The 19,075-nt window shown below is 48.2% G+C and overlaps 1 protein-coding gene across 2 annotated transcripts in view; it reads right to left on the reverse strand.

The window, feature by feature from the left end:
* gcdhb (glutaryl-CoA dehydrogenase b) overlaps positions 1-13,326 on the reverse strand; it is a 37,750-nt gene extending 24,424 nt beyond the window's left edge. The window contains exons 1-3 of one of the 2 annotated variants that reach the window (XM_078429222.1): positions 12,979-13,326; positions 1,135-1,173; positions 474-617 (exon numbers count right to left, since the gene is read on the reverse strand). In XM_078429222.1, the coding sequence (XP_078285348.1) occupies positions 474-617; positions 1,135-1,173; positions 12,979-13,090 (295 nt within the window). In that variant the 5' untranslated portion in view covers positions 13,091-13,326. The remainder of the gene's footprint in view (positions 1-473; positions 618-1,134; positions 1,174-12,978) is intronic. The other variant, XM_078429223.1, reaches the window with a different exon arrangement.
* Positions 13,327-19,075: the final 5,749 nt, after the last annotated feature.

Here is a 19,075-nt window from a genome sequence, read left to right on the forward strand (position 1 = left end):
TCCGGGCCCACAGTGTCCGGGCCCACAGTGTCCGGGCCCACAGTGTCCGGGCCCACAGTGTCCGGGCCCACAGTGTCCGGGCCCACAGTGTCCGGGCCCACAGTGTCCGGGCCCACAGTGTCCGGGCCCACAGTGTCCGGGCCCACAGTGTCCGGGCCCACAGTGTCCGGGCCCACAGTGTCCGGGCCCACAGTGTCCGGGCCCACAGTGTCCGGGCCCACAGTGTCCGGGCCCACAGTGTCCGGGCCCACAGTGTCCGGGCCCACAGTGTCCGGGCCTACTGCGCCCCCCGGGCCTAATTCAGGACAAGGGCGGTCCCGAATGGGACAAACCAATTTAGCTCAAACTACGGAATGTCCCAGCCAATGCGGGCAGTTGGCAACCCAGGTTGAAGGGCCCATTTCCACGCTGTATCACGTTGTGACTCCAACAGGATAATTGACTGAGCGGGAGGGCAGAGTTGCCGGTCTGACCTTCGTTGCGGTTTGCCATGAGTATCCTAGGCATCAGCTTGGCCTGGCAGTAGGCGTGGAACGTGTCTCTGATCAGGATCTCTTCCTCCGTCAGCTGGCCCTCCAGGTTTAGGGCGTCCCGCCAGTCAAACTGCACTCTGGCCGCTGCCGGGAGAGGAAGTCAACATGAGGCAACATCCTAACAAAGCCCGCGACCAACGATCGACACAAACCCCACGGTTAATACCTTGCCCAGGAGAATAACTGCAGATGATGGTTCAAATCGAAGGTAGACACAAAATGCTGGAGTAACTCAGCGGGTCAGGCAGCATCTCTTCCTGTCTCCGACTACATTCTATCTTTGTCCCGCCCCCTCCCCCCTCCCCCCTCCCCTGACATCAGTCTGAAGAAGGGTCTCGACCCGAAACGTCACCCATTCCTTCTCTCCCAAGATGCTGCCTGACCCGCTGAGTTACTCCAGCATTTTGTGTCTCCCTTCGATTAATACCTCGCCTGTCTGCTGGTTGACTAATTTCTAATCTGCACCGTCTTAACCTGTTAAGTAACCGCTGAAATAAGTTCATGAGAACGGCTGCAGTCTTAAAACCACAGACTAAATTAAACCACAAAGTCCGTAAGACAATATTCATGCGGTGTCATAAGATTTAATTGCATGACTTACGTTTAGAAGCTTTTATCTCTTCCATTTTTTCATTTTTCTCTGCGTGAAGGAATGGAAAGATGATATAAATATTCTGTTTTAATGTTTACTTCAGTGTACAGCAAAGCAAAATGTCGCAACTCCTCTGACATCAGATGTTTAGTTTCGAGGCACAGCGTGGAAACAGGCCCTTCGGCCCACTGGGTCCAGGCCGACCGGCGATCACCCGGTCACACTAGTTCTATGATATCCCACTTCCTCATCCACTCCCTGCACACTGGGAACAATTGCACAGAGGGCCGATTAACCTACAAACCCGCAGGTCTTTGGAACAGGGGAAGAAACCCAGGCCGTCACAGGGAGAGCTTGCAAACTCCAGAGAGACAGTTCCCGAGGTCAGAATGCAACCCGAGTCTTTGGAACTGTGAGGTACTTGAACGACAGAATGAAAGAAAGAAAAATTCTATTCCAGTTCTACAAAAAAAAGCACCATACTTATTTAACATTTTCCTTGATTAAAATTTAGCAGTCATATAAAAACATTTAATACCATAGTCCTCCATCATTTAGGGAAGTTTTTCTTTCATCAGGAGTGCCAAAAGAGTTTAGTAGGAAAATGACTGCAGATGCTGGTACAAATCGAAGGTATCACAAAATGCCGGAGTAACTCAGCGGGTCAGGCAGCATCTCAGGAGAGAAGGAATGGGTGACCCGAAACTGGTCTGAAGAAGGGTCTCGACCCGAAACGTCACTCATTCCTTCTCTCCCGAGATGCTGCCTGTCCCGCTGAGTTACTCCAACATTTTGTGATACCGCCGAAAGAGTTTAGTTCAGTTTCGAGACACAGCATGGAAACAGGCCCTTCGGCCCACTGGTCACCCGTTCACACCAGTTCTATGTTATCCCAATTTCCCATCCACTCCCTGCACACTAGGGACAATTTCACAGAGGGCCGATTAACCAACAAACCTTCATTTCTTTGGCATGTGGGATGAAACCGGACCACCTGGAGAAAACCCACGTGGTCACATTTAATTGTCACGCATACCAGCAACAAAATAATCACATTTTTACCTGCTGCGGCTTTACTGACCCATTAATGCAAGCACCCACAAATAAATATCCAATAATCAATAACCAGTAATAATCGGTTACCAGAATACAATAGTGCAAAAAGCAGTCGGTAATGCAGTAATGCATGGTGGCGCAGCGGTAGAGTTGCTGCCTTACAGCGAATGCAGCACCGGAGACTCAGGTTCGATCCTGACTACGGGCGCCATCTGTACGGAGTTTGTACGTTCTCCCCGTGACCTGCGTGGGTTTTCTCCGAGATCTTCGGTTTCCTCCCACGCTCCAAAGACGTACAAGTTTGTAGGTTAATTGACTGGGTAAAATGTAAAAAATTGTCCCTAGTGTGTGTAGGTTGGTGTTAGTGTGTGGGGATCGCTGGGCGGCGCGGACTCGATGGGCCGAAGGGCCTGTTTCCGTGCTGTATCCCTAAATCTAAAAAATCTAAAACAAAGTCTATGGGAGATCGTAGTTGCCGGGATTAATGTTGTGCAGTATTACAGAGCCTGACAGTTTAGTTTAGTAGTTTAGAAATACAGTTGCTGGGAAGAAGCTGATCTTGAACCTTGTGGTCATAGTTTCCAGGCTCCTGTCCCAGCTTCCAACTGATAGCAGTGAGATGAGTGTGTGGCCAGGGTGGTGTGGGTCTTTGATAATGCTGGCTGCCTTTTTGAGGCAGCAACTCCTATACAACCCTTCAATGGTCAGTTTAGCAGTACAGAAGTGCAGAGGGAGTTTAGAGTATACACCAATCAGCCAAAACATTATGACCTGATGAGCCAAAACATTATGCCCACCTGCCCAATATGCTGTTGGTCCTCCGTGTGCAGCCCCATACGCAGCAGGGTGCGATGCACTGTGTATCGTGACACATTCCTCCCGTGACCGCCATTAACATTTTCTGTGACTTGTGCCACAGTCGACCTTCTGTCGGTTCGGACCAGACGGGATAGCCTTCGTTGCCCTCGCGCATCGATGAACCTTGGGCGCCCAACACCCTGTCTGTCGCCGGTTTGTGGTTTGTCCCTCCTCGGACCACTGTCGGTCGGGACTCACCACTGCTGACCGGGAGCACCCCACAAGCCTTGCCGTTTCACAGATGCTCTGACCCAGTCGTCTGGCCGTAACAATTTGGCCCTTGTCAAAGTTGCTCAGGTCTTTACTCCTGCCCATTTCTCCTGCATCCAACACGTCAACTTCAAGAACTGCCTGTTCACTTGCTGCCTAATATATCCCACCCCTTGACAGGTGCCATTGTAACAAGATAATCAATGTTATTCACTTTGCCTGTCAGTGGTCATAATGTTTTGGCTGATCGGTGTACTCTATTGGCTTGGTATAAATATAAATTGTCCCTCGAGTGTAGGATAGTGTTAATGTGTGAGCATCGCTAGACTCGATGGGCCGAAGGGCCTGTTTCCATGCTGTAGATCTAATTATGAACAGGTTCAGCTGTATTGTTCATGTTCATAAATTTCTCGGGGGCAGAATTAGGCCATTCGGCCCATCAAGTCTACTCCACCATTGAGTCACGGCTGATCTATCTCTCCCTCCTAACCCCATTCTCCTGTCTTCTCCCCATAACCCCTGACACCCGTACTAATCATTGTACTCGGGTTTCTAAACTTTTGAAAAGTTTCCACATCCAACAAGAACTATCTATGCTTGTCAACGGTTGGATTACTCATTTACCAAACAGGTTTTGCAAACGAACAACTACGCAGCAAAAAATGCAAATCAAGCACAACCTGTGGCTGGTCCCAGTCTGGCCAGGCAATCTCACTTTACAGACACAGACCACCGAACCACAGCTGCATTCCCTACTTCATCGCCACTTTAAAGCTGTGAGGATGAAAAATTGAAGATAGACACAAAATGCTGTCTGTACGGAGTTTGTACGTTCTCCCCGGGACCTGCCACCACCATCATCTCTTCCCCAGAGTAGGGGAATCAAGGAGCAGAGGACGTAGGTTCACAGTGAGGGGGAAAAGATTTAATAGGAACCTGTAACTTTTTCCACACAGAGGGTGGTGGGTGTATGGAACGAGCTGCCAGAGGAGGTGGTTGAGGCAGGGACTATCCCAATATTTAAGAAACAGTTGGACAGGTACATGGATAGGACAGGTTTGGAGGGATATGGACCAAGCGCAGGCAGGTGGGACTAGGGTAGCTGGGACATGTTGGCCGGTGTGGGTAAGTTGGGCCTGTTTCCACACTGTATCACTCTATGACTCTATCAGCTTCGGCAGCGTGTTCAAGCACCCACCACCATGTAAAAAAACACTTGCTCTGCACAGCCTTTAAAATTTGCCCTTCTCACCTTAAGCTATACCCTTTAGTTTTTGACATTTCCACCCTGGGAGAAAGGTTCTGACTATCTACCCTATCTAGGCCTCTCTATCTTATATACTTCCATCGGGTTTCTTCTAGAAACGTATAAAATTATAAAAGGACTGGACAAGCTAGATGCAGGAAAAATGTTCCCAATGTTGGGGGAGTCCGGAACCAGGGGCCACAGTTTAAGAAGAAAGGGGAGGCCATTTAAAACCGAGGTGAGAAAAAAAAATCTTTTTCCACCCAGAGAGTTGTGAATTTTGTGCAATTCTCTGCCACAGAGGGCAGTGGAGGCCAGTTCACTGGATGAATTTAAAAGAGAGTTAGATAGAGCTCTAGGGGCTAGTGGAATCAAGGGATATGGGGAGAAGGCAGGCACGGGTTACTGATTGTGGATGATCAGCCATGATCACAATGAATGGCGGTGCTGGCTCGAAGGGCCAAATGGCCTCCTACTGCACCTATTTGCTATGTTTTTTCTATGTTTCTAACTCGTGTCAAGCCAAGTTTATTTGTCACATACATATACACGATGTGCAGTGAAATGAAAGTTTCTTCTCACCTCAGTTTTAAATGGCCTCCCCTTTATTCTTAGACTGTGTCCCCTGGTTCTCGACTCCCCCAACATTGGGAACATTTTTCCTGCATCTAGCTTGTCCAGTCCTTTTATAATTTTATACGTCTCTATAAGATCCCCTCTCATCCTTCCAAACTCCAGTGAATACAAGCCCAGTCTTTCCAATCTTTCCTCATATGAAAGTCCCTCCATCCCAGGGATTTCAACAGCCAATGGAGGCAGGACAAGTTCTGGAGATGGAAACATATTGCACGTAGAGAGGGTATGGATGAGGTCCAGAACTCAAATCAGATTCAAATATGTAGGAAGGAACTGCAGACGCTGGTTTACACCGAAGATAGATACAAAATGCTGGAGTAACACAGCGGGACAGGCAGCATCTCTGGAGACAAGAAGGGTCTCGACCCAAAACATCACCCATTCATTCTCTCCAGAGATGCTGGAGTAACACAGCGGGACAGGCAGCATCTCTGGAGACAAGAAGGGTCTCGACCCGAAACATCACCCATTCATTCTCTCCAGAGATGCTGCCGGTCCCACTGAGTTACTCCAGCATCATGTGTCTACCTTCAGATTCAAATGTTACACTTAGATGGGTTTGATTATGTTGGTTGCTTTACCGAGGCACAAGACTTAATCCTCAACTACAACGTATCTCACAAACATCAAGCACTAGTTTCACACGGAAACATGCTGTCTCCAGTTCCCCTTTCTCATTGAGATTCATGGTTCTGACATTTCTGGAAAGTTGTTCAAGTTCTTCTATGAAAAAGGACAGTCATCTTTTAACTCCTCTGTCACGGTGGCGCAGCGGTAGAGTTGTTGCTTTACAGCGAATGCAGCTCCGGAGACTCAGGTTCGATCCTGACTACGGGTGCTGCACTGTAAGGAGTTTGTACGTTCTCCCCGTGACCTGCGTGGGTTTTCTCCGAGATCTTCGGTTTCCTCCCACACTCCAAAGACGTACAGGTATGTAGGTTAATTGGATGGGTAAATGTAAAAATTGTCCCTAGTGGGTGTAGGATAGTGTTAATGTGCGGGGATCACTGGGCGGCACGGACTTGGAGGGCCGAAAAGGTCTGTTTCCGGCTGTATATATATGATATGATATGATATATGATTTCCTCATCCCCATTATAAATTCCCCCGTCTCTGCCTGCCTTTCCCCTTTTTATACTATTAGAATCACAGAGTGATACAGTGTGGAAACAGGCCCTTCGGCCCAACTTGCCCACACCGACCAACATGTCCCAGCTACACTAGTCCCACCTGCCTGCGTTTGGCCCATTCCTTCCAAACCTGTCCTATCCATGTACCTGTCTAACTGTTTCTTAAACATTGCGATAGTCCCTGCCTCAACTACCTCCTCTGGCAGCTTGTTCCATACACCCACCACCCTCTGTGTGAAAATGTTACCCCTCAGATTCCTATTAAATCTTTTCCCCTTCACCTTGAACCTATGTCCTCTGGTCCTCGATTCCCCTACTCTGGGCAAGAGACTCTGTGCGTCTACCCGATCTATTCCTTTCATCATTTTATACACCTCTATAAGATCACCCCTCATCTTCCTGCGCTCCAAGGAATAGAGACCCAGCCTACTCAACCTCTCCCTGTAGCTCACACCCTCTAGTCCTGGCAACATCCTCGTAAATCTTCTCTGCACCCTTTCCAGCTTGACAAAATCTTTCCTATAAATCAGGTCATAGAACATACAACATGGGAACAGGCAGAAAACCATGCCAACCTTTGCTCAAGAGAACCAACAGTGTTTAAATTGTCATAATCATTGAAACAATTACAATTTTTACTTACAGCAGCACAACAGCCCGTAAACAAAAAAATCATAGATAACATAAACAAACAATCAATACATTAATAACCCCAAACTAGTGCAAAATAATTCCCCAAGTCCTTACTGTAACGAAGGGCAGTCCATTGTTCAGTTTAGTTAGTGCTGCCTAATGTTCAAGAGCTTAATGGTTGTTGGGAAGAAGCTATTCTTGAACCAGGTGATCATGGTTTTCAGGCTCCTGTACCTTCTTTTAGTTTAGTTTAGTTTAGAGACACAGCGCGCAAACAGGCCCTTTCGGCCCACTGGGTCCGCGCCGACCAGCGATCCCCGCACGCTAACACTATCCTACACCCACTAGGGACGATTTTTACATTCACCAAGCCAATTAACCTACATACATACCTGTACTTCTTTGGAGTGTGGGAGGAAACCGAAGATCTCGGAGAAAACCCACGCAGGTCACGGGGAAAACGTGCAAACTCCGTACATGCAGCGCCCGTAGTCGGGATCGAACCCGGTTGCTGCATTCGCTGTAAGGCAGCAACTCTACCGCTGCGCCACCGTGCCGCCCTGAATTCAACAGGATAAAATAGTCCATCTTCCCGATGGCAGGAGTGGTGTGGGTCTCCGATGATGCTGGCTGCCTTTTTGAGGCAGCGGCTCCTGTAGATCAATTCGATGGTGGGGAGGTCAGTACCCGTGATGGACCGACCGGGCAGTGCCCACCACGTTTTGTGATCTCCGTCACTGCTGGGCGTTTGAGATGCTGAACCAGGCCGTAATTCAACCAGACTGTAATCTCTCTACCCTACACCTGCAGAAGTTTAAGAGAGTATTCTCCGACATATCGATTCTCCTCAATCTTCTAAGAAAGTAGAGGTGTTGATGGGCTGTATGACTGCATCAAGATTCAAGATCAATTTATTGTCACATGTACTAATTAATGTACAGCGAAATGTGAGTTACTGTACAGCCACACTGAGTGAAAAGCAACAAGACACACAGCCACATACAGTAACATTTACCATAAACACCCACCACAGCGGATTCCACATTCCTCACTGTGATGGAAGGTAATAAAGTCCAATCACCTTCCTCTTTGTTCACCCGCGGTCGGGGCTGTTGAACCGTCTGCAGTCGCCGCTGCCGACTGTCCGATGTCCGAGCCCTCGCGTCGGGACGATCGAAACTCCCTGCGTTGGGGCGGTTGAAACTCTCTCCGCGGCGTGGAGCTCCCGAGTCGGCCTCTTCTCACCAGAGACTGCGGGCTTCATGGTGTTAGAGTCCACAGGCCCCGCGGTTGGAGCTCTCCACAGTCGATCCCCGGCAAAGGATGGCAGCTCCACGATGTTAAAGTCCGCGCCGTGCCCACGGCTTGAAGTGCCGGGCCGGTCTCCAGGAAAGGCCGCCAACTCCACGATGTTAGGCCGCAGTGGGGACGGAGATACGATACGGAGACAAATCACATCTCCATCAACATGCTGGGTCCAGGACAGATCTTCAGAGGTCTGCATGTCCAGGAACTTAAACGTTGACTCTCGCCAGCACCAAAAATACGTTATGTTTCTTGCAAGTTTACGCATAATCTATGTTGCTTTCTTGACCCGTCCCTTGGTCATCCCTCTGCGGAGTTCTGAAATGCTCCCACTCCTCAGGGCGGCACTGTGGCGCAGCGGTAGAGTTGCCGCCTTACAGCGAATGCAGCGCAGGAGACCCGGGTTGCATCCCGACTGCGGGCGCTTTCTGTACGGAGTTTGTACGTTCTCCCCGTGACCCGCGTGGGTTTTCTCCGAGATCTTTGGTTTCCTCCCACACTCCAAAAACGTGGCTGGTAGGTTAATTGGTTTGGTAATGAAAATATTGTCCCTAGTGGGTGTAGGATAGTGTTAATGTGCGGGGATCGCTGATGCTACCTGACCCACTGAATTCCTCTTGCATAGAGTCAAACAGCATACAAACATGCCCTTCGTCAAAACCTGCCCATGCCAACCATGTTACCTCAGATGCGGAAGGGTCTCGACCCGAAACGTCACCAATTCCTTTTCTCCAGAGGCTGTCTGACCCGCTGAGTTACTCCAGTTTATTTTTCCCCCTTCTACATAGTTCCACCTGCCTGTGTTTGATCCACACCCCGTTCTCATCCATGTACCCGTCCAAATATAATGAAACAAGGAACTGCAGATGTTGTTGTTTTTTTTAAAAAGACACAAAGTGCTGGAGTAACTCAGCAGGTCAGGCAGCATCTCTGAGAACATGGATCGATGATGTTTCAGTGCCAGATCTTTTAAAATTATAAAAGGACTGGACAAGTTAGATGCAGGAAAAATGTTCCCAATGTTGGGGGAGTCCAGAACCAGGGGCCACACAGTCTAAGAAATAAAGGGGAGGCCATTCAAAACTGAGGTGAGAAGGAACTTTTTCACCCAGAGAGTTGTGAAATTCTCTGCCACAGAAGGCAGTGGAGGCCAATTCACTGGATGAATTTAAAAGAGAGTTAGATAGAGCTCTGGGGGTTATGACTCCCTATTTAAAAGAGAGTTAGATAAGGGTATGGGGAGAAAGCAGGCACAGGTTACTGATTGTGGATGATCAGCCATGATCACAATGAATGGTGGTGCTGGCTCGAAGGGCCGAATGGCCTCCTCCTGCACCTAATTTCTATGTTTCTAAATGTAGAAGCAAGGAATTATAGATGCTGGTTTACAAAACAAGTACAAAATGCTGGAGTAACTCAGCGGGACAGGCAGCATCTCTGGAGAGAAGGGATGGGTGACAATAGACAATAGGTGCAGGAGGAGGCCATTCGGCCCTTCGAGCCAGCACCGCCATTCAATGTGATCATGGCTGATCATTCTCAATCAGTACCCCGTTCCTGCCTTCTCCCCATACCCCCTAACTCCGCTATCCTTAAGAGCTCTATCTAGCTCTCTCTTGAATGCATTCAGAGAATTGGCCTCCACTGCCTTCTGAGGCAGAGAATTCCACAGATTCACAACTCTCTGACTGAAAAAGCTTTTCCTCATCTCCGTTCTAAATGGCCTACCCCTTATTCTTAAACTGTGGCCCCTTGTTCTGGACTCTCCCAACATTGGGAACATGTTTCCTGCCTCTGACGTGTCCAACCCCTTAATAATCTTATACGTTTCGATAAGATCTCCTCTCATCCTTCTAAATTCCAGTGTATACAAGCCTAGACATTTTTGGGATCTCTGGAGAACATTGGTAGGTGACTGCAGTAGGTTGAAGAAAAGTCCCAATTCAAAACATCAGCATGTTCTCCAAATATACAGCCTCCAAAGCAACACTTTGTATTTGTTTTGGAAACCATCATCTACAGATCCTTGCTTGCGCATTTAAAAGATCTGGCCTGAAATGTCACCTCCCCTTGCTCTCAGAAATACTGCCTGACCTGCTGAGTTGGTAGCAATGTGTACTGTGTGGTAGCAGGATTCACAGATACTTGTAGAATCTGACAGGGACCGCAACGAGAACGTACCTGGTACGAATAACGATGTGGCATTAAAATTTGCTCGCTATTGGCAAGAGGTTGTGCTGACACGAATAAAATAAAACCTGCTGAGTCACTCCTGCACTTCGTATTTGTTTTGTAAACATCTAGACACTTGCTTCTACATTTAAAAGAAACTAGACAAAGTGGACCTGTTGGGCCCAAACCTCTCCTGCATTGGTCCTGCATTGGTCCTGCATTGGTGCAGCACCCTCTCCTCCCCCCCTCCCCCCCCCTCCTTCTACTCTCTGCCCTCTCCCCTCCCCCTCCCCACTCCATCCCCCTCAACCCCACATCCTCTCTCCTTCCCCCCTCTTTCCCTCCCTCCCCCCTCTCTAGGAGATGGACTTAAACTTTAAAATGCGAATAACTTTTAAAATATGACACCGATTTCAACGGAACTTCTTCCATTAGCACCAAAGGGACGACGGTGAGTAAGGTGGGGCTAGAATTGTGGGGATGGAGTGGGGAGGGGGAGGGGAGAGGGCAGAGAGTAGAAGGAGGGGGGGGGGGAGGGGGGAGTCTTTCCATTTAAATAAAATAGATCTTCTGCCAATTAATGTAGTAAAAGCAATCAATCGACGGGCTTATTCATAGGATCTAGCAACAGAATTAGGCCATTCGGCCCATCAAGTCCACACCACCATTCAATCATGGCTGATCTATCTCTCCCTCCTAACCCCATTCTCCTGCCTTCTCCCCATAACCCTGGACATGCTTACTGCCCAAGAATCTGTCAATCTCCACCTTAAAAATATCCATTGACTTGGCCTCCACAGCCGTCTGTGGCAATGAATTCCACAGATTCACCACCCTCTTAATATTTTTTATTTTTGAAAAGCATATGTACAAATAGAAATTAAAAAAACACATTTGTTACAAAGTTCTTACATAGCTTCAATTTTTAAATTTTTGGAGAAAGTAAAAATAAAATTTAAAAAAACTATAAACTTGGGGAGAGAGAGTAAAAGGGTTAAAAAAACGGATCTAACAATAAAAATTAAAGGGAGTAGATCCGGGAGACAATAACCACAGTTGTACATCCAACCCCTAACTCAAGTTTCAACTTTTAATTTAAATTTTTTATTTTAGTCCTGTGCCAAACACATTTACTTTTCTAAAAATTCAATAAATGGAGACCATATTTTAAAAAATAGCTCAAGTTTTTCGATTAAGGCAAACCTTATTTTTTCCAAATGCAGGGTCTCTGTCATTTCCGTAGTCCACCACCCTCTGACTAAACTTATTGTCACGTGCACCGAGGTACAGTGAAAAGCTTTTGTGCCTATCTTCAGCATCTCCGAGAACATCTTCGGGCAGATCTTTGAAATGTAGAAGCAAGAATCTGTGGAAGGTGGACACAAAATGCTGGAGTAATTCAGCAGCATCTCTGGAGAGACGGAATGGGTGATAATTTGGGTCGAGACCCTTCTTCAGACCACAAGAATCTGTGAATGCTGGTTGACTTGTCTTCAACCTACTGCAGCATTTCTGGAGAAAAGGAATAGGTGACATTTTGTCTAGTGTTAGCTAACTGCGTGGGGGCGGCTGTCTAATAATAGGGCAGCTCATAATCATACTTTATTAGCCAAGTATGTTTTGCAACATACGAGGAATTTCAGAAGGTCATGAGTAATAAGAACAGAATGAGGCCCATCAAGTGTACACCAACCCCATTCTCCTGCCTTCTCAATAGACAATAGGTGCAGGAGTAGGCCATTCGGCCCTTCGAGCCAGCACCGCCATTCAATGTGTTCATGGCTGATCATTCACAATCAGTACCCTGTTCCTGCCTTCTCCCCATACCCCCTGACTCTGCTATCCTTAAGAGCTCTATCTAGCTCTCTCTTGAAAGCATCCAGAGAATTGGCCTCCACTGCCTTCTGAGGCAGAGAATTCCACAGATTTAGAACTCTCTGACTGAAACAGTTTTTCCTCATCTCCGTTCTAAATGGCCTACCCCTTATTCTTAAACTGTGGCCCCTGGTTCTGGACTCCCCCAACATTGGGAACATGTTTCCTGCCTCTAACATGTCCAATCCCTTCATAATCTTATATGTTTCAATACATTCCCCTCTCATCCTTCTAAATTCCAGTGTATACAAGCCTAGTCGCTCCAGTCTTTCAACATACGACAGTCCTGCCATTCCGGGAATTAACCTAGTAAACCTACGCTGCATGCCCTCACATCCTTCCTCAAATTTGTAGACCAAAACTGCACACAGTACTCCAGGTGCGGTCTCACTAGGGCCCTGTACAACTGCAGAAGGACCTCTTTGCTCCTATACTCAACTCATCTTGTTATGAAGGCCAACATGCCATTGGCTTTCTTCACTGCCTGCTGTACCTGCATGCTTCCTTTCAGTGACTGATGCACACCCAGATCTCGTTGTATTTCGTATAATCTTCCATGTCTCAATAAGATCCCCTCTCGTCCTTCTAAATGCCAGCGTAGTCGCTCCAGTCTTTCTCTCCCGACACCAACCAGCACTAATCACCTTGATCGGGGTATCGTAAACACACAGTGCAAGGACACAGTGCGAGGACTATAAATAGGAGGCCGCCACCATGGCTAGGGCCGCTCACCTCTCAGTGCCTCCGCCGTCCCGTGTGTCCTGAGGCAGCCGCCGGCCGCAGCAGCAGCAGCCGCCAGCCTGGCGGGCAGCAGGAGCCCGCGACCCGCTCTCACCAGGGCCATGGCCGATGCTGGAGAGGGGGGCTTACGCCTGGCCCCACACACACACCAAACAAACAAACAAACAAACAAACAAACAAACAAACAAACAACGGGGGCTGGAGAGGCTGGGGGCTGGAGCGGGGGACGGTGGGCAGCAGTAGCAGTAGCAACAGTAGTTATAGTAGTAGTAATAGTGACAACAACAACAACAGCAGCAGCGCGTTAACCTGCGACCCCAATGTAGCCGATCATTATGTAGCCGATCAATGTAGCGAACGCCCCCTCCCGCAGCCAATCAGCGCCGCCCTCTCATCCCGGCCCACCCGGCAACAGGCGGGGAGGGGGGGGGGGGGGGGGCCGAGAGACGCCGCCTTCCATTGGCCGGCGCCTCCGCAGCTTCGCGGTGCGCACCCCTTATTCCCCTCACTGTTGCACCTTGCGGTGGAAAGACGACGCCGCAGAATGGACCGGGGGCGGGCGCAAGATGCCGGAGCGACCCCCAGCGGGTCAAGGCGGCATCTCAGGGGGGAGATAGAGAAGAGGACCTGGCTGAAGGGTCACCCATTCCTTCTCTCTCTCTCCCAGACCTTGACCAGCTGAGTTACTCCAAACATCTTGTGTCCAACCTTGTATATTGTGGTATCTTGTGGTACAAAAATTGACCCTAGTGGGTATAGGATAGTGTTAAAAAATTGACCCTAGTGGATATAGGATAGTGTTAAAAATTGTCCCTAGTAGGGTATGGGATAGTGTTAAAAAATTGACCCTAGTGGGGTATAGGATACTTCCAGTGTTGCCCCTGGTGGACCTCGGGAGTGATGGCCACAAGATACAAGTAGTGTAGGAAAATAACTGCAGATGCTGGTACAAATCGAAGGCAGGTTTACTTACAAAATGCTGGAGTAACTCAGCGGGTCAGGCAGCATCTAGGAGAGAGGGAATGGGTGACGTTTCGGGTCAGTCTGAAGAAGGGTCTCGACCCGAAACATCACCCATTCCATCTCTCCTAGATGCTGCCTGACCTGCTGAGTTACTCCAGCATTTTGTGATACCTTCGATTTCTACCAGCATCTGCAGTTATTTTCCTACACTACTTGTATCTTGACCAAAGACTCCACCAGGGACAACACTGGAAGTATCCTACACCCCACTAGGGATAATTTTTTAACACTATCCTATACCCACTAGGGTCAATTTTTCAACACTATTGTACACCCACTCGGGACAATTTTTTAACACTATCCTACACCCACTAGGGATAATTTCTTCACACTATCTTACACCCACTAGGGATAGTTTTTTAACACTATCCTATACCCACTAGGGACAATATTTTAACACTATCCTAAGAATAAAGGGGAGGCCATTTAAAACTGAGGTGAGAAGAAACTTTTTCACCCAGAGTTGTAAATTTGTGGAATTCTCTGCCACAGAAGGCAGTGGAAGCCAATTTGCTGGATGAATTTAAAACAGAGTTAGATAGAGCTCTAGGGGCTAGCGGAATCAAGGGATATGGGGAGAAGGCAGGCACGGGTTACTGATTGTAGATGATGAGCCATGATCACAATGAATGGCGGTGCTGGCTCGAAGGGCCTATTTTCTATGTTTCTATATGTTTCTATGTTATACCCCTAGGGACCATTTAACACTATCCTATACCCACTAGGGACAATTAAAAAAAAACATTTACCAAGATATATTAACCTACAAACCTGCACGTCTTTGGAGTGGGAGGAAACCAAAGATCTCGGAGAAAACCCACGCAGGTCACGGGGAGAACGTACAAACTCTGTACAGACAGCACCCGTAGTCGGGATGGAACCCGGGTCTCCGGCGCTGTGAGGCAGCAACTCTACCGCTGCGCCATCGTGACCGCCCTCATTGTTCTCTCTGCTTCACTAACGTAGACCAGCCCTGGACCAACATGGGGCTTGATCCTGACAACTTGTCTTACATGGAGTGATACAGCCATGGAAACAGGACCTTCGGCCCAACTTGCCCACAGCCAGCTTCACTAGTCCCACCTGCCTTCCTTTGGCCCACATCCCTCCAAACCCTGCCCCTTCCAAATACCTAAGCTAGACACAAAATTCTTCAGATTCAAGACTCTGAAGAAGGGTCTCGACCCAAAACGTCACCCATTCCTTCTCTCCAGAGATGCTGCCTGTCCCGCTGAGTTACTCCAGCATTTTGTGTCTGTCTTCGATTTAAACCAGCATCTGCAGTTCTTTCCAACACTTGTAATCTGAGATCCCTCTGCTCTACAACACTCCCCAGAGCCCTGCCATTCACTGTGAAGGTCCTGCCCTGGTTTGACTTCCCAAATTCAACTAATCACAGTAATCAGCATTAAACTCCATTATCCATTTCTCAGGCTACTTGAGGACGTTTTAGTTCCCTGATAACAGCTCTTGAATAAACTGATCACAAGCGTGCTGCCATTTTTAACAACCATCTTCACTATCACCTAGTTTAGTAATGATAGGCTTTAATTTAGTGTGGGAAAATAACAGCAGATGCTGGTTCAAATCGAAGGTAGACACAAAATGCTGGAATAACTCAGCGGGTCAGGCAGCATCTCAGGAGAGAAGGAATGGGCGACGTTTCGGGTTGAGACCCGAAATGTCACCCATTCCTTCCCTCCTGAGATTCTGCCTGACCCGCTGAGTCTGAAGAAGAGTCTCGACCCGAAACGTCTCCCCATTCCTTCTCTCCTGAGATGCTGCCTGACCCGCTGAGTTACTCCAGCATTTTGTGTCTACCTTTAATTTAGTGTCATCTGCAAATTGAATTAAATTGAATTGAATTGAATACATTTTATTAGCCAAGTATGTACACATACAAGGAATGTGCCTTGGTGCTTTGCTCGCAAGTAACAACACGACATACAGTAAACAATTAAGAATAAAACATAAAACATTAAGTATAAAACATTATAATTCAAACATGTGAAGAATGAAATAAAATATCAGAGCAAAAGGAGGCTACAGACTTTTGGTTGTCGAGTAGAGCTACTAATTTACTAATTACGCCTTGTTCATTCTCATCAAAGCATTGATACATTTCTTATAGCTTATATAGAGAGATTTGAAGGAGCTCGACATCGATGTGGAGTCCTGGGAGACCTTGCAGCTGACCGCACGAGGGGGAAATGTACCCTGAACCAACATCTTAAAACGGGGGAAGATTCACTGATGAACGCAGCGGCAGACAAGCGGGCACGCAGAAAGGAGCGCAGCAACTTCAACAGACCAGAGACCACATGTACATGTGACCTTTGTGACAGAGACTGTCACTGCTGCATTGGTCTCTTCAGCCACAATAGACAATAGGTGCAGGAGGAGGCCATTCGGCCCTTCGAGCCAGCACCGCCATTCAATGTGAGATCATGGCTGATCATTCTCAATAAGTACCCCGTTCCTGCCTTCTCCCCATACCCCCTGACTCCGCTATCCTTAAGAGCTCTATCTAGCTCTCTCTTGAATGCATTCAGAGAATTGGCCTCCAATGCCTTCTGAGGCAGAGAATTCCAGATTCACAACTCTCTGGGTGAAAAAGTTTTTCCTCATCTCCGTTCTAAATGGCCTTAAACTGGCCTTAAATGGCCTATTCTTAAACTGTGGCCCCACAAGCAACGCTGCTCTAGCCTAGGTGTGGAGCAAGCAGCCAACTAGGATGGTCAGCCAAGACCGAGGGGGCCTAAGATATAGAGAGGACACACCTTTGGGATGTTAACTGGGAATGAAACACACAGAATGAATGCATTTATGTGGATTTGCTTCCCGTCAGGAAGGACAGAAGCTTGAAAGCGCGCACCACCAGACTCAGGAACAGCTACTTCCCATCTGTTATCAGGCTTCTGAACGGCCCTTCCACAAGCTAGGGTACTGTCCGATTCACCGCTACCCCATTGCGGACATTGGACTTTGTCTGTGGAACTGCTGCTCGACAATGCTGAGAACTATATTCTACACTCTGTATCTTCCCCTTTGCTCTAACTATTGTACTTGAGTGAGGCTTGATTGTATTTATGTGTGGTATTATCTGAACTGTTTGGATAGCATGCAAAACATAGCATACTGCACCTCAGTACGCATGACAATAATAAACCTAAAGGACATCCCATTCATTATTGCAAATATAAATATTATATATTTGTCTACAGAATGACAGATTTGGTGTCTTCGAGAAGAGTAAACTGTTGCAAAGTATATAATAGTTCCTCTGTCCCTCTCTTCCCCTCCTCCTTCCCAGATCTCCCTCTATCTTCCTGTCTCCACCTATATCCTTCCTTTGTCCCGCCCCCCTGACATCAGTCTGAAGAAGGGTCTCGACCCGAAACGTCACCCATTCCTTCTCTCCCGAGATGCTGCCTGACCTGCTGAGTTACTCCAGCATTTTGTGAATAAAAACCTTCGATTTGTACCACCATCTGCAGTTATCTTCTTATAATAAAATGCCACTGTCACAATACGCATTATAAAGACTTTGAATTCTACCACCATTCTTGATCATAATCATAATCATAATAATCATACTTTATTAGCCAAGTATGTCAGGGGTTGTGGGGAAAGGCAGGAGAATGGGGTTAGGAGTGAGAGATAGATCAGCCATGATTGGATGGCAGGGTGGACTTGATGGGCTGAATGGCCTCATTCTGCTCCTATCACTTCTGACATGACCGCTCCCTGCAGTTCATCGAGTGATTTGAAGTGTAAGAAAATAACTGCAGATGCTGGTACAAATCAAAGGTATTTATTTCACAAAATGCTGGAGTAACTCAGCGGGTCAGGCAGCATCTCAGGAGAGAAGGAATGGATGACGTTTCGGGTCGAGACCCTTCTTCAGACTGATGTCAGGGGGGCGGGACAAAGGAAGGATATAGGTGGAGACAGGAAGATAGAGGGAGAACTGGGAAGGGGGAGGGGAAGGGAGGGACAGAGGAACTATCTAAAGTTGGAGAAGTCAATGTTCGTACCGCTGGGCTGCAAGCTGCCCAGGCGAAATATGAGGTGCTGTTCCTCCAATTTCCGGTGGGCCTCACTATGGCACTGGATGAGGCCCATGACAGAAAGGTCAGACTGGGAGTGGGAGGGGGAGTTGAAGTGCTCAGCCACCGGGAGATCAGGTTGGTTAAAGCGGACTGAGCGAAGGTGTTGAGCGGAACGATCGCCGAACCTGCGTTTGGTTTCGCCGATGTAGAGAAGTTGACATCTGGAGCAACGGATGCAATAGATGAGGTTGGAGGAGGTGCAGGTGAACCTCTGTCTCACCTGGAAAGACTGTTTGGGTCCTTGGATGGAGTTGAGGGGGGAGGGTAAAGGGATAGGTGTTGCATCTCTTGTGGTTGCAGGGGAAAGTGCCCGGGGATGGGGTGGTTTGGGTGGGAAGGGAGTAGTTTAAAGTAAATCAGTGGACGTTCAGTGCGGTAGTTCCTCTTCGGCGGATCATTCTGTCATCACCAGCTGTCCAGTGCTTCCCTGCCATCGTAGATCAGCGGTGGAGATTCTCTGGCGGTGCCGGGTCCAGTGCCCACCACCGCCGCTGCGCCCGGCCCCAGTGCATGCGGCGCCGTGATGGTTGCCTGCAACGCGCCGCCGCCCTTGCCGAGGGACTGCAGCAGTGACCCCACCTCGGGGCACAGAGCGTGAATCTCCCAGCCGACCACGTCAGCCACGGCCCTGCACATCACGGAAACATCCCGCAGCTGATCGACGCTGCCCCTCCCACCGGCTCCACCAACAGCCGCTTGAATCTTGCTCAGGGCAACCTCCAGGAAACCCGACGGTGCCGGGCAACTTTCCCTCTCGAGCGTGGCCTGCAGAACCTGCTGGTACATCAGCAGTGCCTCATCTGCAAGCAAAGACAAGCAAGGTGTAATGGCAACTTCAGTCTTTTCCAGTAAACTCTATTCTAATTCTATTCTATTCTATTGTAATTGCCGTCATTATACAGGGAGTCATAGTGATCTTAATGCTAGTCTCAACAGAGAGATCTTCAACAACA

Source organism: Rhinoraja longicauda, chromosome 37, assembly GCF_053455715.1.
Source record: "Rhinoraja longicauda isolate Sanriku21f chromosome 37, sRhiLon1.1, whole genome shotgun sequence".
Lineage (NCBI taxonomy): Eukaryota > Metazoa > Chordata > Chondrichthyes > Rajiformes > Arhynchobatidae > Rhinoraja > Rhinoraja longicauda.